Below are 27,408 nucleotides of genomic sequence, written 5' to 3' on the forward strand. Positions count from 1 at the left end.
ACTAAGCCCGTGCACCTATGGAAATTCTGTGATTTGTTTTTCTCATCCCCAACACAACATCCAGAGACCATGTCTTCTACTGCTGCCCTTCCTGCCCCCCACACTCCTAAACCTTACTAACTGATAAAAAGAGGCCATCAGGAGTCAGGGCGTGTTGGAACAACTCCTGAGCAATTTACCTCAGCCCCCGGCCTGCTTCCCCAGACTTCTCTTGCCATCTGCTCCTCCTCAACCCTCGCTGGCCTGGACCCTTCTCTAGGGGATCCATGCTCTCCTCTCTTCCTTCCTGCCCTACGGGTCCTGATTTGCTGACATACAGCATGAGATTTAAAAAGATGACGGGACTCCCCTGGTGGCGCAGTGGTTAAGAATCCACCTGCCAATGCAGGGGACATGGGTTCAAGCCCTGGTCTGGGAAGACCCCACATGCCATGGAGCAACTAAGCCCGTGCACCACAACTACTGAGCCTGCGCTCTAGAGCCCGTGAGCCACAACTACTGAGCCCACACACCACAACTACTGAAGCCCGCATGCCCTAGAGCCCACGTGCCGCAACTACTGAGCCCATGCACTGCAACTACTGAAGCCCGCACACGCTAGGGCCTGCGTGCTGCAACTACTGAGCCCGCATCCTGCAACTACTGATGCCCGCGCGCCTAGAGCCCGTGCTCTGCAACAAGAGAAGACACCGCAGTGAGAAGCCCGCGCACCTCAATGACTGAGCCCACTCGCTGCAACTAGAGAAAGCCCGCGTGCAGCAATGAAGACCCAACGCAGCCAAAAAATTAATTACTTAATTAATTTTTTAAAAAAGATATGATTATCTACAAAACAGAAATAGAGTTACGGATGTAGAAAACAAACTTATGGTTACCAGCGGGTAAGGGGTAGGATAAATAGGGAGATTGGGATTGACATATACACACTACTCTATATATAAAATAGATAACTAATAAGAACCTACTGTATAGCACAGGGAAGTCTACTCAATACTCTGTAACAGCCTATATGGGAAAGGAATCTAAAAAAGACTGGATATATGTATACGTATAACTGATTCACTTTGCTGTACACCTGAAGCTAACACAACTTCGTAAATCAACTATACTCCAATAAAATTTTTTAAAAAGGTGATGAGATGCCCAGTGACTCCGAATGTCCCTATCACACTCCTGCTATAGAGACAGGCCCGTCCATGGGTCTCTCACAGCAGGATTATGAGGCACAATTATGCTCATTTCACACAAGGGGAAACCGCAACTCAGACAAGTCCAATGGCTGCTCAAGGCACATACCTGGCAAGTGCTGGAGCCGAATTCAAGCCATGTCTGCCTGGGGCCCACCCCGTGCTTATTAACCATATCATAACCATCACTGTCCAGGTCTGGCTTGTTGGAGAGACACATGCCAGCACCTGACTACAGATACTCATCCACCTGTCTCCCCCTCAGAGAAGGAATAAGGACACTTTCTTTCCATGAATCTCCTAGCACCCTGGGCTTCAGGTAGACCTGTGTTCCTTCCCTTCTAGCAGACCATGTTTGTTCTCACCCTAAGGCACGGTTCCTCCTCTAGCTGAAATGTGCCTTGGCCACCTTGTGCTCCTCGCCAAGGCCTACCTCAGCCTTCGGCTATGGGGTCAGAGGTCACACTCCCACCTGAGTAGGGCAGCTCCCCTCACATTACATGTACTCCTAGCATCATGCCATTGGCCCTCCTAGCACTTACCACAGTTGTATTTTATACATTTTTACAATTATTTGGTCAATGTGTGTTTCCCCCACTGGACTCTACATTCCACAAGGACAGGGACCATGTCTATTTTTTCTGCCTATCTATTTTCCTCTCCCTGGCACATGACATAGTACCACATACTCAGTAAATATTTGTTGAATGAGAAGCTCCTCTGAACATAAGCCAACTGGCCAAGCCCACTCACAGGCTGCTCTTCAACCACACTGGGCCCTCCGTGATAATACAACTCTCTCCTTTCTGAAGGGTCTGGGCTGATCTCTCTGAACTCATGGTGGTGTGGATGGTGAGCCTTTAACTAGTTGTTGTTTTATTATGAAAGTTACGTGCTGGCGTTAAAAAAAAGTCAAACCATAGAGAAGATTATAAAATCAAATAGTCTTTTCCCACATATACAGACCCTCAATCTCACCCGCATAGTTTATTCTGAATACATAGAATACTCACGCATTCTCCCACAAATTATTTTGCATGTTAACGTACATATTTTCATCCTTCAAAAAACAGATATGAAACTATTCAGTTCTGCTTTCTGCAGAACAGCAAGCATCTGTTAAAAGTGAGAGAGCTACGCTGTACGCCCACCACTCTCATTCTGAAGATTATAAGGAAGGAAAGAGCTTGTACACCAAGAGTTCTGCTCTTTCGTCCTCCTAGAAGCCCCTTTCAGACTTGCCAGTACTTCCTACATCCCCTTCCTTTCAATCATCTCTTCTCCAGGCCAAACAGCATGAGCTTGTTATTTTAAGCCTCCTCATAAGGGCCCAGGTTCAAGTTCATATATCTGGCTGCATGGCCTTCAGAATAAATTCAGCGCAGCTGGAGGGCCAAGGAGGCCACCTGTGGCTTCACTGGCAAAGACTGTGGTTTCTGGGTAGACGTGATGCTCACAAGGAGCACTCCACCCCAATCTGGACATAAACAATGTCAACTTCAAACCGGGAGAGTCTATAGAAATGGTCCATATTTAAGGCTTACTCCCCACATCTTACTTGTGATGGGGTCTTTGATAGCCACGTGTATGTAGGAAATGCCTATGACTAAATTTTCGCTTGCATTCTCTTTAACCTTGAGATTTGAAGCCAGTGGAAATTCTTCCCCCTCCCACTAGCACCAGCACAACACCTTACCTCCTCCTCCCCACAATCACATTCTTCCCCATCTTCCAGGTACCCATTTCCGCATCTCTGGCCTCCATACAGCGTCCTGGTGTCCGGCATGTTGGAGAGACACATCCCTCCACCTGACTGCAGATACCTGTCCAGCTCCTTCCTGTTGCATCTATTGAACACTCTGGGAAAGGGGTGCCTGGGAGAAGAACAAGGTTGGAATTAGCTGGGAGTCTGAGCATCAAGCAGCCAGAACAGCATCAACCCTGCTGCCCATGAGGCTGATTCCAGCTGCACTCAGACCCCTATAGTCCCATGCACATATATTCTGCCCCCCTAGAACATCACCTGTACATTAACATTCTAAGAATTAAGAAATATTAACCACCCCATAATGCTTTTTTGCTCACGCTCCATGGAGGATTTACTTGAGAATTTGAAGCAACAATTTCAGCTGTTTTCATGAAGGAGTTGCAATAAATAAAGGATAACTAGTGTGTTATAATAGGTCTCCTGAGCCTTAGAGCTGAATAAAATTCCAGCCAACCCAAACTCTTCCTGAAGCTGATATTAGATGGAGATTTTCTTAGAACAGAAGACCAGGCCAAAAAAGGCCAAGTTCAAGGGTTTAATTTCTTTGTTGGGCCAGTGATCTGATCTCTGTTCTAAGGATGCGGGCAGCACTCCAAACTCAACCAGCTAACTCACAAACACATGGTCTTTATCACAAGAATATGAAAGGTCCTGGATCCCGCTATTGGGAAAAAGAGTCAAAAGTCATACACTCTCTGGCGGCAGGTCAGTACCACAATTTGGGTCTATAAGGGAAGAGTTATCCTGATCCCAATTCTCTAAACCAACTAAAGGTTAAACACTGGAGGGTTTTCTTCAGTTGTCAGCAATGTCACAAAGAACTTGTTACTAATAATTGTTAAACTACTAAAATTTGTGAACAGCTTAAAAACAAATTGGAGTAGTAATTAATACAACTCTCTCAACCATTTGTCTACAAATATGCTTTTTAGACTGAGAGAGAAAGAGGTGGACGCAATGGTGAGCTCACAGGGATTTGAGCATGACCCATGGAGTTGTCCCCTGCATGTCAACATCATCCTTTGTGTGTCACTTTCTCTGAGAAGTGAGGAGGAAACACTGGACACTGGAGCTCCAAGAAAGCTGCATCTCCTATCTATCTATCTATCGATCTATTTATTTAGGCTGTGTTGGATCTTCATTGCTGCGCGCAGGCCTTCTCTAGTTGCGGCAAGCGGGGGCTACTCTTCGTAGCAGTATCCAGGCTTCTCACTGCGGTGGCTTCTCGTTGCAGAGCACGGGCTCTAGGCATGCGGGCTTCAGTAGTTGTGGCACACGGACTCAGTAGTTGTGGCTCTTGGGCTCTAGAGTGCAGGCTCAGTAGTTGTGGCGCACGGGCTTAGTTGCTCCATGACATGTGGGATCTTCCCAAAGCAGGGCTCAAACCCGTGTCCCCTGCACTGGCAGACAGATTCTTAACCACTGCGCCACCAGGGAAGCCCCTGAATCTCCTCTTGGAGACACACCATTCCCTAAGAAGCATAAGCAGACCCTAATGGTTTGGGGTGGGAGGAACACAAGCTCCCACCATGGTGCCTTCTGAAGAGTGACTAGGGTCCCGGAAGAACCCAGTGTTCTCTGCTGTCTGAGTCCAGGCACTGACTTTTAAGCAACTCCAGAATTCTTTTTCAAAGGTTCTGGTTTAAAGACCCCTCACGACTACAGGGAGATGGAGCTGCCTTGTCCTTATTCCTTGTGGTAAACACAGCCTGTAAATTCCCTGAGGAGTCACTGTGGGGTGTGCGGATGCTCCCCTTCCCTTTCCTTGTTCTGGAGGCTACCTCAGCACTTTCAATCTGCCCTGAGGCACAACAAGCACTGATCACACTTCGTTCACATGGAGGGATTAAGGACTGTGGCTGTTATAAATTCGTTCTCAGCAAAAATTCATGAAGTGGAAAAGACACACGTGGTTATGCCAATTTTATAGCTAAAGAACCCCAAGACAGAAATTAAGTATATCTAAGGTTACACCACACCAAACTTCCTGCTAGAAACCTGTGCTCCTTCCACATGATTGTTTTCTTGGTCTTCTTCCAATGCTTTTGTTGTCAAAACCCCCTTTTTCTTCAATGCCCCCATTAGCATAACACAGGCTCCCTGGGCTGGGAGCAACACGGAGGCCGCACTGGCCTCTTGCGCTCGCACTGGCCTCTCGCGCTCTGCCGTCCTTGTCCTCCCGTCCTCACCTTCCTGCTTGACTCACCCGGTGGCGGCTGCCATGATGCACCCACCATCAGCCGCGCTGGCGGAGCAGCAATCCGCAGAATCATGGCTCATGCCGAAGTTGTGGCCCATCTCGTGGGCCATGGTGGCAGCCACGCCAATGGCATTCTCAGAGTGGTCCTGCTCAGGGAGACAGTTCAGGTCAAGGACATCTCCCCGCTACAGCCCTGCCTCTTCTTTAGCCAAGCCTCACAGCCCTCCACTGATTATACAATTGCTGTGTGTACAGGCTCGGTGACTAAAGCCCGTGCTCTTAACTACCCTGCTGCATCTGTCAATAAATACAGGTGGATAGAGGGGTGGACAAATAAATGGACAGCAGCCTCCTTGCTGTCTACTTCACAGGTCAGACATCAGTAGTCCAAACACTCACAAAGTCAGAGAGAACTTCAAAAGAGGGCAATAATTCCCTGTGACTCTGAGACAGGCTCTTGTTCCATACAGATATACAGAACAACACTTCAGATAAAAAAAAAAAAACATTTTATCTCTGTATCTTACAAGTTCTCAGCCCCTGGTCTGGAACATATAAGACATCTAGTGATGTATGATTAATGTAATTGCTTCGAGGTTCTCCTGAGCTTGAAAATTGGGGATAAATTACAATAAATGAAAATTCATCCCTGAGTACCTCCACCTCTTAGAACTTAATGCCTTCATTTTAAACAACTGCCCTTCTTTATGTCCAATCTTCTTTTTTCCTGCAACAATTAATATAAAATTATTTTTTAGAAGATGACTTCCTGTCTTGTGGGGCAGTTCTCCGCCTTCTGCAGCATCAATATATTGGCTGAGACTCACCATGTTGACCCCTCCAGACTGGTACACAGAGCACATGGCCATGAGGGGGGCCAGGCCGATGGTGGTGCCGTGGAAAGACATGCCCCTGCAGGAGGGAAGGAGAGAGGGTGACTGGAGTGAGGACCGAGAGGGCTGTTTCCATGTGCCCAGGAGTGGGTGGCCATCACGGCATTCCCTGGCCCTGCTGACATTCCCAGATCATTCCCAAGGGGAGAGATCCCACTACTCTAGGCCAGCTGGATAACTTCCAGGTCACCACACCTCTCACTTCCTCTCACCTACTCTCTCACTGCTCCAGAGAAACAGAAGAGAGAGCAAAAGTTCACTTCTTCCCACAATATGCCCGTAGCCCCATTCCTGGAAGGAAATGGGCAGGGTTTGCAAAGCTGCATCCCATTCCTGCTGCAGAGGAAAAGGTCAGAGGGTGGGGATGAGGGAAGGGTGGCACAGGTTCTGATGCTGGAGTGAATCATGCCCACTTCCGCCAGCTGCCAGGGTGCCCTGCCATATCCCTGGCTCTGTGGTATGTGTAAGGGGACGGGGGGCGGAGGTCAGGGCAGCAGCTGTGGGGGCTGATGCTTCATTCCTGCATCACTCTGGGGCCAAGGAAACAGATGTGTCCCATCAGGAGCCTCACAAAGTGCAGCTGGGTGCAAGGATGAGCTGTTTCTGCCTTTGTTTTGCAACTGTGCTCCTAATCTGCCAACAGCCAGCTACATTCCCCCAGTTTAATACAGGCTTTTCTCAGCTGTACGCATCCAGGGCAGGGGCAAAGGAATGAATAAAATACCAGTGTTTTCGTGCATGCCACAAACGTGAAATTTATTTAAAGCATCTACATGGAAGTTCATTACATCATGCTTTTATATCTCTGTGTTTGTCTTCTTACTTAGACCATGATATCTTAGAGAGTCAAGGCTATCTCATTTATTTTGGGGTCATTAGAACTTAGCAGAGAATCAGACACATAGTGGGTGCTTAATACATGTTTGTTGAATTCAAGGCACATTTATCTTCAGAGAAACAATCTGCAAAAAAATACATGCAAATCTCTATGACGCCCTACTGGTTATCTGATAAACTCACACATGGCTCCGAGGAAGTCCTACTGGAAATTGGATTCAAGGTCTTGCCCAAAGCAGAACTCCAGGCTTTCAAAGATCAGGCCAAAGTTTTGGCAACCAAAGACTCTTCCTAGGTAAATGTGCCATCATGAAGTAAGCACTCGGGTTTTTGGTACGGCTATTTCCCCGGTCTCTTTTAAAGAGTAAACAAAGGTTTAAATGATTGTTGTTTCAGAGATATTTAGGAAACAGGAAAAAAAATTGGTTTTATTATGTATGTGCCTTTTGTTGTAACTTCCTGAGAATACCTTTGGAAGTCAACACTAATAAATACTAGATAATCACCACGGGGGACTGTCACGGGCCACCACGACCCCCATCAGTTTATGCTCTTTTCTCTCTGGGGATTGAACAAACTCCAACACAACCACCCTCTCCCCCCATGTCTCCCTCCCCCCAAACACACTATTCCTGCACTATCTGCCACTTGACTATCTCGCAGTCGACCCTGAGCCCCTGGGAATGACATGAAGGACAAGCCGAGGAGGCCCCTCTCCTGTGCCTGCTTTGGGCGATTAACACCTGCTCTAGAACAAAGCGCCACGAAGATCAAGGTGAGCCCCTTAGAAAGTCTATTTCAAAGCAGCCATGACCAACAGTCACTCACTTCCCAAATACACACCCAATTGTTTCAGAGACTCAACCAAATATGTCTAAGGCTAATTTTCTTATTTGGGTTGTAAACACTTCTTGGGATTGCTATGACTCAGGCTTTTTAATATTTTCCTGGATATACTGGGTACGGAGCACATGCCTGAGGAACACTTCGTTACCTGGACTGGAGAGTCAGAATGGCTTAGTCCAGCCAACCTTCAGCACTGGGGAGAAAAGCACGAACAGCACACGCACTGCAGGCAGGGGCTTTGCAGCCAAGGCCAAGGCAACACATATGGAAAAGGTTATTTACGTGATTAACTGTGCATTGTCATGGCTCTTCCGGGCGAGCAGCTTCCGCCTCCAGCTAAGAAATGACCAGAGGGTAGAGTACGGGTTCTCAGAAACTTCACACATATTCCCATGAGTCCACACTTCCAAACCCACGAGGGCAATCCGGATATTCAAGGATCGGTAAAACTGAAAACACACACAGAAGAGTCACAGAATCATCTGTCAACACCACTTGAGATTATGAGCCCCTTCCTAGCCCAAGCGCTCAGAGCACAGATTCCAGATTTCTCTTCTATACATGCCTCCAAGGGGAGGAGGGAACAGGTGTTGCTCTTCACCTTCTCAGAAGGGGGACATCCTGAGACAGGCACGACATCCTAAGAGAGGCTCTGCTGGTGACAGAGCTGGGGTGACTTAGCTTAGAGAAGTGAAGACTGAGATAGGACACAGAGTTGCTTTCAGACATGCACGGGGTTCTCATGTGGAGAAAGGATCAGCATTTTTGCACATGAGCCTAAAGTGGGGCTCAGTCTACAGGTAAAAAAGACAGGAAGACATTTCATTTCAAACAGGAAAAAAGCTTTCAAAGTGAGCTAAGCCACGCTGTCATCTATAATAAGGACCTTTGGCCCAGGTGTCTGGTACAATTATCCCTCCCAATTCCTTTATGGCCCTTATCATTTTTATACATGTCTAAAAAGTTCTCTTGTATATGGATTTTCAAAACAACTTTATTGAGGTATAATTTACATATCACAGAATCCACCCATTTTAGGTGTACAGCTCAATATTTTTTAGTAAACTTACCAAGTTGTAAAGTGATCACCATAATCCAATTTTAGACTATTTTCATCACACCAGCAAGATCCCTTATGTCCATTTACTATCATTGCCCATTTTCACCCCCAGACCTGGGCAATCACTAATCCACTTTCTGCCCCCACAGATTTGCCTTTTCCAGACATATTCTATAAATGAAATTATACAATATGTAGTCTTTTGTTATTTCTTTCATTTAGCATGTTTCTGAGATTCATCTGTCTTGTAGCCTGTATCAGGCTGCCATTCCTTTTTATTGCTGACTAGTATTCCATTGTGTGGATATATTAATGGATTTATTGGAAGACGTCTCCGACTCATTTTGGAAGTAAATGGGTGTAAATGAAATACATGTAGATAGATGTGCTTACTTTCAAAATTTCCTTCCCCATCACTGGGGGTTTTTGGGTTTTGTGAAGGATGCCATAAACAGGTTGCAAACTTTAGGCTGCAAAGGTCCCAGATACTCTTCAAGATTTTGTCCAACCCAGAGATACTGAAATTCTATAAACGAGCCTTGATCCTTGGGCTCCTTAAGGCTAAAGCTACATCTAACTTTCATGACACAGTATCTTTCATCTCACACACACATAGCAGGAAGAGGGTTTTCCTTAAAGCGAAGTACTGGAAGGCGTAGGTACAAGGAATTCTTTGACTGGCCTACCCTAGAGAATACTGAGACAGCAACTTAAAAAAAAAAATTGCAGGTAAACCTAGGTCACGTGGGCAGGAGATGCCATCTTAATCCGAAAGTGGCAGGTACTGCCCCAGGTAAATATAACAATCATAGCACCGATGCTTATCAAGTGCTTTCTATGTATTAAGCACTGAGGCCTAGAGAAGTTCAGTAACTTGCCAAAGTCTCAGCAGGAAGCTGGCAGAGCCAGGATTAAGGCCCGGATTATTAGACCTCAGAGTCTACTCATGACACTACACTGCTGAAGTGCTACCATATTTACACATCCAGAGAATCAACCTGCCCCCAAGAAACTGTGATGTAAATGGGCTCCAGATTCAGCAGATCATCAGTTGATTTCAATGGAAATTTTGATTTTCCTGTTTTGTGCCAGGTCAATCATTACAGAAAATAAAGGGTTTGGATTTCAATTTGAACTTGCTTCACTAGGGAGGTTTTTGAGGACTTAAACTTGGCTTTTTTCACAGTTAAGGAAAAACATTTTTGATTGGGTTCATGATTCAGCTGATTAGTGCAGTGCATTCCAGTTTTACTTCCATAATAGTTCAGTTCAAGTAGGTGGGTCAGCAAGCCTCAGAGAAGTGAGTTTGCCTTCCCTAACCCGAGCTGGCAGTGACTAACCTCAGCTGCAGATGAGATAACCGAGACTGCTTCACAGAGCAGACCAGCTGGCAAGGCTGGGGACCTTCCAGCAAGGATGCGGTTTGCTAACGCCTCTCTTCTCCTTCCACTTTTCACCAGCACCCCTGGTTCTATCACCCAGACCAGCTGAAGAATCCATATAGGGGAGACCCAGCCAAGTCTCCCACCTGCAGCATCTCCAGAACAATAGATGTCACATGGGGGATAACAGGGTCTACCCCCAGGGAAAAAAGTTTTTCTTGTTTTCCCAGATGCTGAGTGTTTGGGTTGTGGGATCATTTAGATGTTATTGTTGAGTGAATTGAAGGCTAGAGAGAGGACTGGACTGTGTCCCTGGAGTCCTTCCTTCCAGGAAATGCCAGTGTTTGACTTTCACCAGGCACCAAACACTGACCAGCGTTTCCAGAGTCATCTACGGCAAAAACACAGGGCATAGACCTGCCCATCCAATGACTTCAGAACACTACCAAATTTGCTTGTAAATCCCTAAAGATAGTTCTTCTCTTCCTTATCCTCTAATATTAAAAAAAAATTTTATATATATATATATATATATATATATATATATATATTCCCCCTTGAGACCTGGGATCCAGGAATCCCTAGCAGGCCCAGAGTTAAGGTTCAGAAGTTTTGTGAGTGCCCTGAAATTGTACAATAAATGTGATCAGATTCTCAGAGACCTGCGATCCCAAACATTAAAATCTACTTTTTAAAACTATTTACCACTCACCTATCAAGAGGCCACTGTCATTCTAGGTTACCTCTTCTGCATTTTGCACTCTTTCATATAAACAAAGTATTTCCAAGTCCCAGACCAGCCTATTCTAGTAAAATTCAAGAATCTGGGTATTTCCTAAGAGCTTGTTGAAAAGAGCCTGACCTAGGAAAGTTAACCAACTGCATGGCTTCTCTAAGAGACAAAACCAAATGATTTTAGAACTGTTTTACAGAGGGAGATTATAGATTGACCCCAAACAACCCACTCCTCAACTTTTAAGGCAGGGATGAGGGGAAGGGGGTCAGAGGACAGCACTCTGGGTCCTCACCCCTGCTTCAGCTTAGAGGAGTCTGTTATCATCGGACTTTTATATTAGACATTGGAAAAAGGATTCCATCAGAAAAACAAAAACAATCCAAAGCTATTGATTTAAATCAACCCCTCATTTTGCAAATTAAAAAACAAAACAAAACAGCAACCCAAACAAGACAAGTTACTTGGCTAGGTCCATGCAGTTGACGGTCTTGTCATGACCACTGAGCTTCGGCTGCATCGCTACTGCCTCCCAGAAGCTGGTGGGGCAGCCAGTTGAGCAACAGGCAAGTCAGGTGTGATCTCCTGTCCTGCAGCTCCTCTAAGGTGCTGGCACCTTTCCCACAAGGACACACCTGGTCTCACCTTATCAACGTAATTGGCGATCTCCATGAGCTTGTGTTTGGTGGCGTCCTGGTCTCGTCGATTCTTCTGAAACTAAATGGGGCAAGCAGAACTAGGTGAGACTCCAGAACCCTTCCCAGGACCCCTCGTGTGACCCATATTACTGGTCTTTGAATTCCTTTTCATTTTCTTCCGTCTTATATGACGATTATCTCCCTGACACATAGTGTCAGCTTGGGAGGGCAGAACCTGGGTCACATCCATCTTGGTACCTCCAACTACTAGCTCAGTTCCGGGCACACGGTAGGCATGTAACAGTTGTGCAGTGAACTGAACTGCCTTCCTCCAGCCTGTGAAGTCAACCTTGTTCTCCTGTCCTCCTAAGTACAAGGCCTCCTGCAAACTTCCGCTGGGGCTTAGAAGAGGGACCAATCCAACCCTCGCCTCGGTCATCACCCCAGCACGGAGCCACCATCACAGGGATCTCACAAGGCCTCCATGCACATGACCAGTCAACAAGGTCAAATTGGTGCTGAACAGCTGCAGTGTGCAAGGCACTGCACTTGGTGCTGGGTAGGATACAAAGTGTGTGGTCCTGGTCCTAGCCTTGAAGGAGCTTCAGTTAAAACACAGAGAGGACCAGAAATAACAACAATGGCAGATGCTACATTTAAGGAGTATGACATAGAAACGGGCTGAGAAAACCTGCACAGAAATAACTGCAACAGGAGGCCGTGTGAATGACACAAAATGAGTGTGGCAATGAGGATCATAAAACCTTGGCAAATAGGCTTCATCTGGCACGCTACTCAGATCAACTAGCAATGCCTTCCACAGTGAGAAGAATTCTAAGACTGCAAGGGGCTCGGCAGGAAAAAGTGCTGTGCTCCATTAGAAATATCTGCCGTGGGTATAGCAGGAGGAGCACATTTCGGTAGGTAGCCTCACTTTATCATGCCTGCTTCAAAAGGTTAGATCACTTTCAGCTGCAATGATGAAGGAAAGCTTCACAGCATAAAGATAAAATTTGCTACAACTGCAACCCAAATTTGAAAATGATGGGTATGTCCTATATGTTGCCATTGTTACACAGAACGTGGGTACCTATCTGATTTACCTTGTGTACACACGATATATGTTACTTCAGTCCAAACCTTCACGTCCTTCCTCCACTGCATCCCACAAGAAGATACAAGAAAGAAATGAAAAGAAAAGCCAAATAAAACACCCTGGGATATTTGTCCAGACGGGGGTGTGTCTCAGCCACGATAGGGGGAGAAACGCACCATTTCCTATTCTCCCACTGCTTCTGGACCTTCTTGGGTCTCCTGGGAACCATGACTCATCAGAACTGCAATCGTCTCACTTTCACCATTGCTTTCTACGGAGTTAAATTCAATGTAAGATCCTGGGACTTAGACCTTTTCAAGGTGTTAATCCTGAAGTTTCTCTTTACTGAGTCATCCTATTTCTAAACACGGCACAGAAAGTGCTGCAGCATTGAGGGAGTATTTATTAGAACATCAGAGTCAGAGTTCATTATCTTTCAAATATATTAATCCTATCTTCAAACAGCTGCCAGATAATATCACCATAGTGTTAAGGAATGTATCATGCTATCCTGAAGAGCCTCAGGCAAGAGTCAGCAAACTTTCTGCAAATGGCCAGACTGTAAATATTTTAGGCTTTGCAGCCATAAAGTCTCTACCACAACTACTCGACTCTGCCATTGTAGCTCAAAAGCAGCCACGGACAACACATGCAGCGGGAGGCATGGATACGTTCCAGTAAAACTTTATTTATAAAAACCCGGAGTAGGCTGGATTTGACCATGGGCTATAGTTTACAGACCTCTGATGTAAAGAAAAGAGTATCTCCCCCTTACACGTTCTGGGCTGACACAGGCCTTAAAACACGGTTCATCACCTGGTCTTTCCCAAGTGCCCCACATTCTGTCTGTATCTTGAAGAGTCCTCAGCGTACCTGTTCTCACAGCTACCCTGTCTCCTCCTCCAAATCCCATCTTGCTCTTCCCCCACCTGGATCTCCCATTTCACCTGAGGAATGAATAAACTGAGAACCACCCCAGGTGCTCCCACCTAGGCCCAGGGAGCTGCATGGTCATTTTTGCCGCTAAAAACCCTCTCTCCAGGCAGCAACCCCATCCATGTCTCTGCTCCCTGTGCTAAATCCAGAGCCCAGAGGCGAAGACTGGCCTGTCTCAGCACCAGGTTATAAATCACAGATAAGGCGGCCCCCCTCTTCCCTGTCTGCCCGTCCGCTAAGATTAATTAATTGTCAGGAATACATTTCTGCCCACGGAGGATGAGAGGCCACTTGGAGAGGGAGTGGGGGAAGAGGAGGTGAGGGGGGGCAGGGATTTGTGAGCCTGTGAGCCCAGTCTGGCCTATTACTTCCCCACCCACCCCTGCCCAGGACCTGAGTAGTGAGCACATCCCCTATCCACTGAGCTGCATGAATCACGGCCTGTGGGCAACACCTATGGGGCGGCTGCTGGAGACTCTCCCTCTAGAACAGGAAGATGGCTCTAGGCACAGCACAGTTCTGGAGGCACCTTGGGCACACACTTTTCCTCCTGGGGGTTTGCTGTGACCCGGGAGGTCAGGAGACTGAAGATGTCCAATCCCCACCCTGCCCCCGCTTCTCCAGCTTTCAGACTCACACCCAGTGGGTTTTAAATCCCCACACCAGGAGTCCTCTGGTGAGAGTGCAAGGCCGAGGGGGAGCATCACCCCACCTTTCCATTAGAGCAGCTGTGTTTCTATATGCTTAACTATCGGGGTCCCAGGAGCTTTCATCTGAACAAAGGATTCTGCAGCAAAAAAAAAAAAAAAAAAAAAAAAGGGTCGAGGCTACTGTATTAGAGGATCTCAAATGCAAAGCTTAAAGATGTCTCGGGGCTTCCCTGGTGGCGCAGTGGTTGAGAATCCGCCTGCCAATGCAGGGGACGCGGGTTCGAGCCCTGGTCTGGGAGGATCCCACATGCCGCGGAGCAACTAAGCCCGTGAGCCATGGCCGCTGAGCCTGCGCGTCTGGAGCCTGTGCTCCGCAACAAGAGAGGCTGCGATGGTGAGAGGCCCACGCACCGTGATGAAGAGTGGGCCCCGCTCGCCTCAACTAGAGAAAGCTCTCGCACAGAAAAGAAGACCCCACACAGCTAAAAATAAAATTAAAAATAAATAAATAAATAAATAAACTAACTCCTACCCCCAACATCTTCTTTAAAAAAAAAAAAAAAAAAAAGATGTCCCGGAGCCAGGGAAGTTCAGCTCTCTTCCAGCAACCCTCCCACTATGGCAGTTCTGTTAGGCAGGGGCCGACGCCATTAGCATCTCCCATGGCTGCGCAGCTGCAGCTTTTAAATCACTTAGGATCTTGCTCCCCCCACCACTCCTCCATCCTACACACACACCAGTCTTTGGAAAGGAAAACAAAAGAAAAAAAAAAAAAGAAAGAAAGCCTGCTGGAAAAACCAATACCGACAACAATTAAAAAGCAAAACTCCTCTCAAAGCAGAACAAGGTGTTTCCTCAGGGCTTCCCTGGTGGCGCAGTGGTTAAGAATCCACCTGCCAATGCAGGGGACATGGGTTCATAGCCCTGGTCCGGGAAGATCCCACATGCTGCGGAGCAATTAAGCCTGTGCGCCACAACTACTGAGCTGCGCTCTAGAGCCTGGGAGCCACAACTACTGAAGCCCGCGTGCCTAGAGCCCATGCTCCACAATAAGAGAAGCCACCGCAGTGAGAAGCCCGCGCACCACAACGAAGAGTAGCCGCCACTCGCAGCAACTAGAGAAAGCCCGCGCGCAGCAACAAAGACCCAACGCAGACAAAAGTAAATAAATAAATAAAATAAAATTGAAATATACATATATTTTTTTATAAAAGGTGTTTCCTCGGCCTGGGAGGGCCCTTCACCTCCGCGTCTCTGCCCAGTTAACGACTCCGTGTCCTTGCAGACACTCAAGGGCCACCTCCTCCTGCCACTAACACTGGAAGGCAGCTCTTCCAGCGTGAAGTCTAGTATTCTTCCCCCTTCCCTGCACTGCCTCCAGGATCTGTGCTGCGGGACTGCTCCTCTGGGGGAGCTGCTAATTAACCCATTTGGACGGTATGTGACAGATGGGAACTGTGATGAGTTCTGTCTGAAAGGAAGCCCCAGGCGAGGTGCAGTGTTAGAACGTGGGGAGTGCTCAGCTCATCTGCCCTTCCATGCCCAGAAGATATGTCAGTTACGTGGTTGAGCCACTACACAAAGTGAGAATGAGGTAAAATATGGCTAATTTAGGCAAATATGGGCCGTAGGGCCTGAATCCATTCTTTAGGAGTCTGCTTCAACACCACTGCCTTGGGACGCTTTCCCCAATTCATTATCTCTAATCCTCTACAATGAACCGTCCTAGCAGTCACACTTGAAACTAGAGAGTTTTTGTGCTGCCCTGTGATGTGAGGGGCAGGTCGATCTCTATTCTCCCAAAGAATAAGCACCAAAACCTAAGGGTCTTCAGACCCAGTCTAAGAAATGTTAACCCAAATAACATTCTTTATCCTGATGTTCTGATTAATGTACTGAGCTGGAAGAGACTTCTCCTTGTTTTTTTCCCAACTATGTTTAAAATAGCAAAAAGAGCCCTTGGTCAGATTTAAGGTCAAAATCACATGACAAACCGGAAAAAGAGGAATGCTTTAGTATTTCCCCAAAGCAGTTTGAAGGCTGGAATGGAAGCTATCAAGAGAGCGATTTTTCTGCTAAAACCCATTGCCTCCTCCTTACCTCTGCATAATCAGCCACAAGGTAAAGCTCCACATACTTCATGGAGTGTAAATCTTCCCTTTTCATCTAAGAAAGAGACATAAGCAGATCAGAGCTATAGAAATGGTGGACTTGACCTCATTTCAAAAAACTGCTCAGAAATGGTGCAGTTAATAAGCAGCGGCCCTCCATACTAAATTTGTACCTGGGACCTAGAGACAACCCCAGCTATGGTCGCTTCATCATTACCCTCACTACACCTTCCGCCCGCCATCTTGGTTATCGCGGGAGGCTGCTCTGGGACACTGGGTCCAGTCCTTTAGTTTCCAGAAATAATGAGCTGTCAGCCTCAGAACAGAGGCTGACATACCGTGAGGGAACATGCTGACAATCAAGTTCTCAAAAGACATTTAAACCACATACCTCTATTTTCGCTATAAATAAATACAAGCATTTTGTGCACGTGGTTAAGTGGCTATTCCAAAAAGGGAGGCGTATATATTTTTCTCACATTTTAAAGTTTCTGAAATCAGCACCTTATTTTAAAGGTAGTAATGTTTCCCCCCAAAGTAGTTATTCTTTCGAATACAAGGGTTTCTCACACTCAACAATGACTTAGACTAAGAGGAAAAAGCTATTTCCTCCTTCTTAGCCATCTCCCTTTAATTTAGAAATCCTCCTGGATCCAAGGTAAGAGTCCTCAGAAGGGACAAGCCTATCCCCAGGCTGACTCCTGCACTAAGAAAAACTCACCCTGCGAGGTCGCTTCTTGGTCTGGTTTGTAAACTGAAGGACCCAGTCCCTGGCGGTGGGCTTGGAGTGCTCGAACCCACAGTTCCCAGGGGGAAGCTTGAGATGTTCGGATCTGTAAATAAGGTGGTGGCCCTCGCTGTCAGGCAGGGGCTCGATGATGTAGCTGAGGTTACTGCTCACCATAATCAGTCCTCTGTTGACGGGAGAAATAGAATCTCTGGTCAAAGATTATGGTCCTGGAAAAGTCCCTTGCTCAGGCCTCAGTTTCCCCATATACAAAATTTCACAGTTGGTTTTGATCATTGCTTCTTAATCTTATTATGGGGTCATGCACTCCTTGGTGAGAATCTGATGCAAACTCAGACTTCCTCTCCAGAGAAATGCACATGTATGTGAGATGTGGTGCACGGTTTCAGGGTGTAAAAGCTTATCACAGAGAAGCTTGAAGGTTCTAAAAGGGCTGGACCAGGGACAGTTGATACTCATAAAGGATGGCAGGACTAGGATTCCAAAAAGTCTCCCAAACCCAAACGTAACATACAACAGATCACAGGTCAAAACTCTATAGACTGAGAAAAAGACGGTCTGGTGACTGGAGAAAGAATGCTTGACTGAGGATGAGGAGACCCAAGTTCTAATCTTAGCTCCAACATTAAATTGCCAAATGCTCTTCAACAAACCTCTTCAATCACTCCAAGCCTCAGTTTCCCCAAGTGTAAATGCAAATGATAATTTTCTAACTTCACAGGACTCTTGGGATGATTAAATGGAAAGACAAGTGTCTTTGCTCTTGGAAACCAAAGCTACAGACATCACTGATGGCATGCCTACCAGCCCCAATTTCCCTGTGTCAGCAAGGCAGCTCTGCGGTGAGGTGACACCCACAACCAAGCATGTATGACTACTCTTTTCTCTGGGTTACAGATACTAGCCTTGAACTCAGAATAAAGATGTGTGTTCATTCATTGTATCTTTTCACTCATTGAACCCTTACTCTGTATTAGATGTAATCTAGACATAATCCCTGTCCTTGTGTAATTCACATTCCATTGGAAGACAGACATTCATTCCACAAATACTTCCTGAGCTACTGCTATGTGCCAGGCATCGTGCTAGTTGCTGAGGATGGAGTAGCGAACAGGACAGACAAGATGCCTGCCCTCACGGAGCTTAGAGTCTGAACACGGGAATAAATCACTACAGCATGTTAACAGAGAAGGCAAAAAGCTTTCAGCGCCCTTAACACTGATGTTGGACGCTGCTGCCTGGGGTGCTGCATCAATGAGGCTTCTGGGCGCTTTATCTGGACTCGGTGAGAAAGAGTGCACAGCTTATATCAATCACTATCACCAATAATCAATGGAAGGGACAGCAGAGGCCCCCGTAGCAGGTATTTGCCATCCTTGACACCGTGAGATGAAAACTAGAGCGAGGGAATGTTATCAGGGCCCTGGGGAAGGAAGATCCCAGCAATGTACCCCAGGGACCCCACAGCGTTTCGTGTGCTCCAAAACCTCAGGCTCTACCTATCCAGAAATTTCAAAAGGTAAAGCGTAGCCAAGTCAGTCTTTGCCACTCCAAACTGGCAGGACCTCTCTTCGGCTGTCTCGGCTTCCATCCCTGCCCCTAACGCCTCCGGATCCCCGCCCAGGTTTTGCCCTTCGGGAAGAGCCTACGACACTCTCAGGAGAGACAGCGCCAGGCCCTGATCAGCAGCAGTCCTTCCTGGAATCCATCCCTGGTTGACCTCATTCCGGTGTCAGGGAGCCTGACGACTTCCCGGCTACCTCACCCAGGCTGACGCCGCAATCCCAGACCAGCCCCCCGGCGAGACACCCAGTGGGCTGCCTGTGCAGCTGGGGGTGAGAGTGGAGCAAACAGCAAGGGTCACATCCGCTCCTGAGTCCACACAGGAAAGGGCAGAGGGCAGAGCTGCTGGGGGCATCCTGTTCTCAAGCTATCTTCTCATCTTGGCTGACCAAGGCCCCTCCCCATCACCTCAGTTTCCCCCAACGGCTACAAACACTGGAAGCTGAGGGCTTCACCTCAAACCAGCCGGTGGCTTTGTGTGCACTGGGTTGTGGCTGTGGAGATAACACCCAGTGGGTGGAAAGTTCCAGTGTAGCTGACCAGGCATCACTTGAATGAGCCTCTAGGCCAAATAGGACAGAGATGACACAGAAGTTTGGTGCACAGTGAACAACAGTCATGGTGGTTATAAATTATTGAGTCTTTGCTACGGACCAGACACTGTGCTGAGTATTTTATTATTCACACCAACTTCTATGATCCTTGCAAATATCATCCTCATTTTACAAGCGAGAAAACGAAGGCTCAGCGAGGTTAATCAACTGACCAAACTCACACAGGCAGTAAAAACCTAAGCAGTCTGGTTCTAGGTCCCAAGACCTTAACCATGACCTCACACTGCCTCTGTCACCAGAGCCCTGTAGCGTAGCTATAAGTGACGAGAATCAGCAACTCTCCTCTGAGGCGTGATTGGCCATTACCCAACTGGCCTGTCTGAAGTAAGACACCAGCTGGGAGAGGCAGTCAGTCTACTTCTCATTTTTAGACACCATTTTTTGAGTTAACTATATGCCAGGCACTGTGCTTATAATCGTCATTCTTATTTCACTCTTACATCAATGCTGTAAAGCACCATCATGGGTCCCATTTTATAGATAAGGAAACTGAGCCCCAGAGAGATTAAATAACAAGCTCTCATGGGTATTCTGGGGCCAAAGATTTAAGGTCCGGCAGACTCTGGACCCCATGCCCTTAACCTCTATGCTATCTGCCTCTATCAGTGAGTTCCAAACCTAGGGGTCAGAGATCTTAGGATCAAATCTCCCAGATCTATCCATTAGAATATTCTACAGGGTGTATTAAAAAGGGAGATGTCCAGGCCCCACCTAGGAGGTGCAGATTCTGTAGGCCTGAGCAAGTGAACAAGTCCCATAGTAATCCCCTGCACAGCCACACCCAGGAACCTTGACCTGGAGCCCAGCCTCTGGCAGGGGCCTGTCTTTTCACAGAGCTCTAAGCAATTCTGTTCCAGGGAGTGGGCAGATTATAACTGGAGAAACACAAGCTCAGAAGGACATTGAAGGTCCTTCCAGCAATAGGACTCTGCAGCCGCTCCCCTCCCCTGCCCCTGCTGTGGCTGCTGGTAACACGCCTGCGTCACAGTTGCCACCTTCCCGACTGCCTGGGGAAGGAGGAGAAGCAGCCACAAGCCCTAGCATGTCACAGCGAAGCCCAGCTTTGAGAGTGGGGGGATTTGTGACAATCTACTCCCAAGGGCCCTTCCCTGTCACCAGTCCCAAGCCCTGCTAGCTGCCCTCCCCTGAACACTCACCAGTCATTTCTCCTTCTAAGTGTCTCAGTTGATCTAATTTGCTAAATGTAAGCACTGGCAGAGCGTAGCTGGCGGGGTGGGCGGGAGGGGGACCCATGAGGTTGGGTGGCCAGGACCTCACACACTATTCTCCGTTCTGCTCTCCATCCTATTCCTCATTGTTGAGAGCTTGCTACAAATGAAATTGTACAGAGGAACCCTGGCAGGGCAGGCCAGGCAGGCAGCAGGTTTAACCCCTGAATGACTACAGGACTCGCTCAAATGCATCTTTCCAGGAACTAGGCAAGAACTGCTTCTTAGGAATTTGTCCATTCAGAGCTGAACCCAAGGGGACACACCCTACATGCCTACATCCAGAGCTGCCCTAAGAGGTAATCACTCTGTCACACTTCTTTCCTTCCCCCCAAATCTGCATGCAAGTGAGAAGGAGTTACAGGGAGCTTCAAAGGCAGCACAGAGGTGACGTGGTCACACGGGTGATGTGGTCCCTCTGAGATGGGGTGGCAAGCCACAAGTGGAGAGCATGGGCTCAGGAGTGGGACAGACCTGGATTCAAATTCTGGCTCTCCTGTGTGCTAGCTTTGGGCTAAGTTACTCAACAAAGCTTCCCCTCTCACAGGGCTGCTATGATAGTTGACTGAAGTAAGAGGCAATGTTTACTAACAATTAGGGTAATATTTAAAAAGGATAGCTAATAGTCATTGAGCATGTATTATACACAAGGCAGGGTACAAGGCATCTTATTCAGTAGCCATTCAGCACATATGTATTGAGCACCTACTGTGTGCCAGGAACAGTTCTAGGCACCGGGGATGCAGCATGATAGGAAAACAAAAAAAAGTCCCTGATCTCAAGGAAGGTGCACTCATCACCTCATGTAAATCCACCAATGATGTCACTATTGTTGCTCCCATTTTACAGGTGAGAAAACTGATGCTAGGGAACTGAAGCAACCTGTCAGGTTTTATACCAGGAACTGCCTGGCTCCAGAATCTACACCTGACACAACCTGATGTTGCCCTGTGAGGGCTCACTCTATGCTTGACACAGAGGTAGCATTTCTTATCTGTTCTGCAGAAGGAAGGCCAGGTATTCAAACAGGAAAGGGCCACGCCTCTCCTTGGCAAAAGGGCAGATAGGCATGGACTGGCTCCTTCTGTCCCAGGCGCCCCACCTCCTGGAAACTCTGCCCACTCTCTTTGCAGCACAGAAATTTTGACACTGAAGAGTCCTTTTCATGGTCTTGTCTACCCTGCTTTCTCAGATAAGAGGAACCAAAGCCCAGAGAAGTAGGAACTTGCCCAAGGTCACCTAGTGAGCTACTGTTAGAGCTGGGGGCAGACCCCAGGTCTCCTGACATCCAGGCTCATTAGTCACGGGTAGAGCCATGACACCACCATCAGCCCCCCACCCAGGACTCAGCAGCCCCCTGCACCGTGGGCACCATCTAGAGAGCTGAGCTGGCCAAGGCAAAGACAAGGAGGAAATGAAATGAAACAGGGGGAGGAAAGCTCAGAGATCACACAGCCGGGAGGTACGGAGCTAGATCTGAAACTCAGGTCGCTTGATTCTAAATTGTGAGCTCCGTCTAAGCCATCACATAACGTTCACACACATCCTCCTGTGCTCACTCTTAATTTCATATCCTCTCTCTCCCTCTCTCTCCCACAGGGTCTGAGTCCAGGGACCTGGGGTAAGGTATAACCACAGTGAGTATGGGCCCCAGGGTTTTGAGGACAGATCTGCTATAAGAGTGATGCATCAAATAGATGACTACAGGTGATCTACTGTATGTCTTTTAAAGACTTTCTATGTAATTAAACTTGCCAGACATTAGTACTTAAGATACTATACAGCCATTAAAAGAATGAGCTAGATCTATGTGTGTCTATGACATAATGTTAAATTGGAAAAAGAAAAAAACAAATTACAGAATGGTATGTATAACCCTATAACCAATCTCCCTTGGATTAAAAAATCATATATACACATAATTATGTATTTCAATTATGTATACTCCCCAACAGATTACAGATGGGCAATGAGATTGATTGAAAGGGCAGGACAGGATAAAGAATTTTCACTTCTTTTAGTTTTATGCTCCAGTATTATTTGGATGTTTAGCACCCTCATTAGTTACGTAATGATAATCTTCAATAAGCATTTTCTTTACAAATAAAGTGACCAATCAGGTTAAAAAAATGTTTTTACTGCAATCAATACCTCTCCTGCTGATAGACAGTGAGTTGGACACACATGTGCGCACGTGCGCACACACACACACGTACACACACTCCCAGTGTCTGCCAAATCCCACAGGTTCAGTCAAGGACACCTCAACCCAGTAATGTCTAGATTTCTTCACAAATAATCATTGCTCCTAAAATTTATACTTTATGTTAATTTGCAAAGCATTTGTGCATGCAAGACATTGTATAGGACATTTAGATGAGTCCTTCATAGGAGACAGGCTTGGGGAGTATGGACACTAAACATCCCTAGGAAATGGTGTGCCACATCTTTTCGTTGGTGTAGTTTATAAATATCCAGAGCTGCCACTCTATTCTCAAAGGGGTCAGTGGCCTAAACAAGTGGCCTAAACAGTGGCCCTAAACAAGATTATAGAGCATTACATTACATATCCATGTTCCTTTTTGGAAGGAATATTTCTGAAAGGATACACAAGAAACTGGTAACAATGGCTGCCACTGGGGAGGGGGGATTCGGGAAACAGGAAGCGTACTCTTTCATTGTACGCTCTTGTATTATTTGAATGTATTTTCACTATGATCCCGTATTGCCTCTTCAATTAAATTAGCCTAAAGAACTGCTTTGGAGAGAAGAGGATGCCCAGCAACAATCTAGAAACTCAGCTGGACTCCTCTGTATTTGTATCATCAGCCTGAAGATGCCACTTGGTATAAATCCTACCTACTTTCTCCAATCACAAAGAGCATGCTTCCAGGAGAGAAGCACAATTGCTATGGAGATTTTCCATTGCAGCATCGCTTTATGAGCTTTAGTGGGGGCGACTTGAGTGTTACATGGGTTTGAAGCCTGCTGCTGCTATAGCTGCTCCTACTCCAGAGTCTGAATCGAGCCATCTTCCATGCGTCTCCAGCTCTTAAATCAGTCGGGCCCACAGACACCCTTGGTTTCTTAAGGTGTGTAGTGAGAAGGCTGGGAAAATAAGGTGGGTGGACCCCATAAAAGGGAAGCGTGCAAAACAGAAACACATGGACAGCTCACCCAGTTTCCCCATCAGCACAGCTGTGGGAATGATGTACAAGAGGCCAAGCCAAATCCCCACTGCTCCAGACCAAGAGGACAGAGGAATAGGCAGAGAGAAGCAAGTCACACCTGCATGTTCCCTTTCCTCCTTCTTGGGACAGATGCTGTTCACTTGCAGACTGCAGATGGCTGGGCCTGTAAACACCACTGGAAGGCCAGTTGGCTAGGCTCAATCAGGTCACTTGAGCAGGGAATTTGGGGTCTCTGTTATGGCCTCCCAGCCAAAGCTTGTTTCCTGCCTAATCCCCTCTGGCCAGACTCACCACGAAGCCTTACAGATGAGACATGGCTCGATTTATAAACAAACACGTGGGATCGGCAGCATGATGGGCCTCACATTGGCATGCGAGCCTGGGTGAGTCTTAGCATGGTTTCACTGTTATGAGATGATAATAATCCTGTCTGCATGCTGTAGCGTTAACACAGCACTTATCATTCTCTACCATGCCTATCATCCATGCCCACTTTACAGATGAGAAACTGAGGGCTCAGGAAATTACTTTGATATGCCTGTCTTCCCTCCACCTGTATAGGGCATGGGCATAGAGTAGACACCAAGTGTTAATTTGCTGAATGAAAGAAACAATCATTGGCTCAATCAATCAAGAGAGAGGAAGGGTACACAGTGGAAACACCTCCTACTGGCTCATGAGGGCCAACGTGTGCATATCTGCCCAATGCTGCCTTCAGTAACATCATGTTGATAGCTTCGAATTGGTCATGGTGGGAATATTTTTACCAGCATACTGACAGATGCTACATATCAGTGCTTTTTTTTCTTTTTGTTTTCATAGAGCTAGTTTATCAACACACTGGGTATAGGTACCACATAGTATAGGCAATTAAAACCCAGGAAATTAGTATAGGCAATTAGAACACAGGTTTTTCAGATCATCATCTCTTTTCCGAAAGGAGGGGGGGGTGGGAAGAGTCTAAATAAATGATTTTTATTACTTCAACATACACGTATAGATCCTACTATATGCAAAGCACCAGGGTAGGCTGGAGGAGAGAAACAGATATTGAGATAGAATTCATATTCTCAAGGAACACATATTCTCAGGTATAAACTATAACGTGCACACATATCACCTGGGGATCTTGGTAAAATACAGGTTACAATCCAGTAGGTCTGGGTGGGACCTGAGATACTACGTTTTGAACAAGCTCCCAGGTGATGCTGATGGTGCCCCTCTGCGGGCCCCGCCCAGGAAGCACGGGTCTGGGAGGTGACTGAGTGCTTGTATATACTGGCCAGTTCTAAACGTTAGATATCTATTAGCACGTGCAATCCTCACAACACGACAGATATATATTTCCCTTATCCACATTTTACAAAAGAGACCATCAAGGCCCAAGGTCACCCCTCTGGTCAACTGCTACTCGCTCAAAGCCAGGTCGTCTGGCTCAGAGAATAAAGTCACTCTCTTTCCAACATGCCCCCCTCGTTGGAACTTTTCAGTTCATTTTCTGTCTTGAAGATTATCCTTGCTTCTCCCTTCTTTCTCTTCCTGCTCTTTTCACTAGCTGCCTATTTCCTTTTCTGCCGCCTATAAGCACTTCTACCAGAGAAGAGCAAAGGAGAAGTGGGAAAAAAATGCTCAAATTCATCAATTTCAAGGGTATGAACCATGTCTTTTATTTCTTATATCCTGGTGCTTTGACACTGGGAACTTGCTCCCACCCCCAGGGTTAACCAATTCCTACAGATGGTAACTCACCAGTGAGCACAGCATGCCTTTCCAATGGGCTTCTCACTCTCTGGGCCACCCACACCCCCTGGGCCTGTTCACCCCAGGGCCAGGTACCAGGCAACTAGGGACAGCCCCATGCCCCAGATCCCACCAAAATTATTCAAACTAGCCAATCCTAAGCCTGCTTACCCTGCCTTTCCTGTTCCTTTCCACAGAGACCACAATAAAGACTCTTGGCCACATTCTCTCTCCCACCTCTGCCTCCTGACTGACCCCTGTGCTGCCCTGTGGCCCAGCATGGCGTGTCCCTCCTCCTGGGATCCTGAGTACAATAAAGTGTCTCTTCGATGGCAGTTGTCTCCTGCTCTGTTGGCTTCACCATACCTAAATAATAATAAAACCTCAAGCTCCTCAGGAAAGAGTATGCTCAATACCCAGTGAATCTGTGGGTTATCTACTATTAACATTATTATTTTTACCATCATCATCATCAAAGGATTATTATTTCCCTTGTCCCTCCCAAGCTCAGCCCTTCTCAGAGCTGGCTTGCATACATTCTCAATAGACAGCTTCTCAAAGTCCCTGCCCAAGGCCCAGCCCCGCTCGGCTTAAAAAATTCCATTCCTGGGGAGAGTCTCAGGTGCCCCCCCTCAGCACTGTCAGGGCCTCTTACCTCATTCCCCGGCAGGTGCTGAGCGTGACACTGGACTGTTCTGCCTTCCTCACTGTCCCATGGTAAAAGCAGTGATCCTAGCATGGAGAAAGCGGGTGGTCAGACCACAGGATACTGATAAGCATGGCAATATTAGTGTCTCGTGAAAGTCAGGGATGATTATATACCTACCCTAAGCTTACAATCTGCAAAAAGCTTTCTAAGCCACCATTGTATTTGACCCTCGCAATGTTCCTGGGCGGTGGGACAGGGTGGATGCCATCATCCTCACTGAAAAGATGAAGAAGCTAAGGCTCAGAAGAGCAAAGAGATTTGCCACAGGTCTCACTGCTAGTTGGAGAAGCCAAGATTTCAGATCTCTCTTTTTTTTTTTTTTTTTTTTCCCCCAGAGAAACAGTTTGTTTATTTATTTTTGGCTGCGTTGGGTCTTCACTGCCGCACACGGGCTTTCTCTAGTTGCGGTGAGCGGGGGCTACTCTTTGTTGCATTGCGTGGGCTTCTCATTGCGGTGGCTTCTCTTGTTGCGGAGCACAGGCTCTAGGCCCACGGGCTTCAGTAGTTGTGGCACGTGGGCTCAGTAGTTGTGGCTCGCAGGCTCTAGAGCGCGGGCTCAGTAGTTGTGGTGCACAGGCTTAGTTGCTCCACGGCATGTGGGATCTTCCCGGAGCAGGGCTCGAACCCGTGTCCCCTGCACTGGCAGGCAGATTCCTAACCACTGCGCCACCAGGGAAGTGCCTCAGATCTCTTTCTATGACATGATGCTGGCCACAGGAAACACTGGCTTCTCAAAAGCCTGCCTCCCCACTAGACTCACATCTTTGACCCCCCGTAAGGACTGAACAGTGTCCCTCCCCAGAATTCATGTCTACCCAGAACCTCAGAATGTGATCTTATTTGGAACAGGGTCTTTGCAGATGTAATTAAATTAAGATGAGGCAATACTGAACTAGTATTCTTATAAAAAGAAGAGAGGACACAGAGACACACACATACACAAAGAGAAAGGCCATGTGGAGATGGAGGCAGAAATGAGACAAAACCAGAAGCCAAGAAGCACCAAGCATGGCCAGGAGCCACTAGAAGCTGGAAGAGGCAAGGAAGGATCCTTCCCTAGAGACGACAGAGGGAGCATAACCTTGATTTTGGACTTCGAGCCTTCTGAGCTACGAGAGAACACATTTCTGTTGTTTTAAACCTCCAAGTTGATGGCACTTAGTTATAGCAGCTCTAGGAAACTGAGCTATCCCCCACCCTCCCTGCCGCCCTTGAATCCCTACACGCCTGGAGCAGACTTGATTTGGCCCCTGTGTCCATGGACGCTTGCAGGTCTG

The 27,408-nt window shown here is 47.1% G+C and overlaps 1 protein-coding gene across 5 annotated transcripts in view; it reads right to left on the bottom strand.

Annotated features, from left to right (window-relative positions):
- Positions 1 to 27,408, bottom strand: part of ADAM19 (ADAM metallopeptidase domain 19) — a 108,007-nt gene that overhangs the window by 43,474 nt on the left and 37,125 nt on the right. For all 5 annotated transcript variants that reach the window (XM_055086872.1, XM_055086871.1, XM_024117217.3 and 2 more), the window contains exons 5-12: positions 26,078 to 26,154; positions 17,059 to 17,251; positions 16,327 to 16,392; positions 11,552 to 11,623; positions 8,014 to 8,180; positions 5,983 to 6,067; positions 5,162 to 5,301; positions 2,884 to 3,061 (exon numbers count right to left, since the gene is read on the bottom strand). In XM_055086872.1, coding sequence (XP_054942847.1) covers positions 2,884 to 3,061; positions 5,162 to 5,301; positions 5,983 to 6,067; positions 8,014 to 8,180; positions 11,552 to 11,623; positions 16,327 to 16,392; positions 17,059 to 17,251; positions 26,078 to 26,154 — 978 coding nt within the window. The remainder of the gene's footprint in view (positions 1 to 2,883; positions 3,062 to 5,161; positions 5,302 to 5,982; positions 6,068 to 8,013; positions 8,181 to 11,551; positions 11,624 to 16,326; positions 16,393 to 17,058; positions 17,252 to 26,077; positions 26,155 to 27,408) is intronic.

This window comes from Physeter macrocephalus, chromosome 8 (assembly GCF_002837175.3).
Source record: "Physeter macrocephalus isolate SW-GA chromosome 8, ASM283717v5, whole genome shotgun sequence".
NCBI lineage: Eukaryota > Metazoa > Chordata > Mammalia > Artiodactyla > Physeteridae > Physeter > Physeter macrocephalus.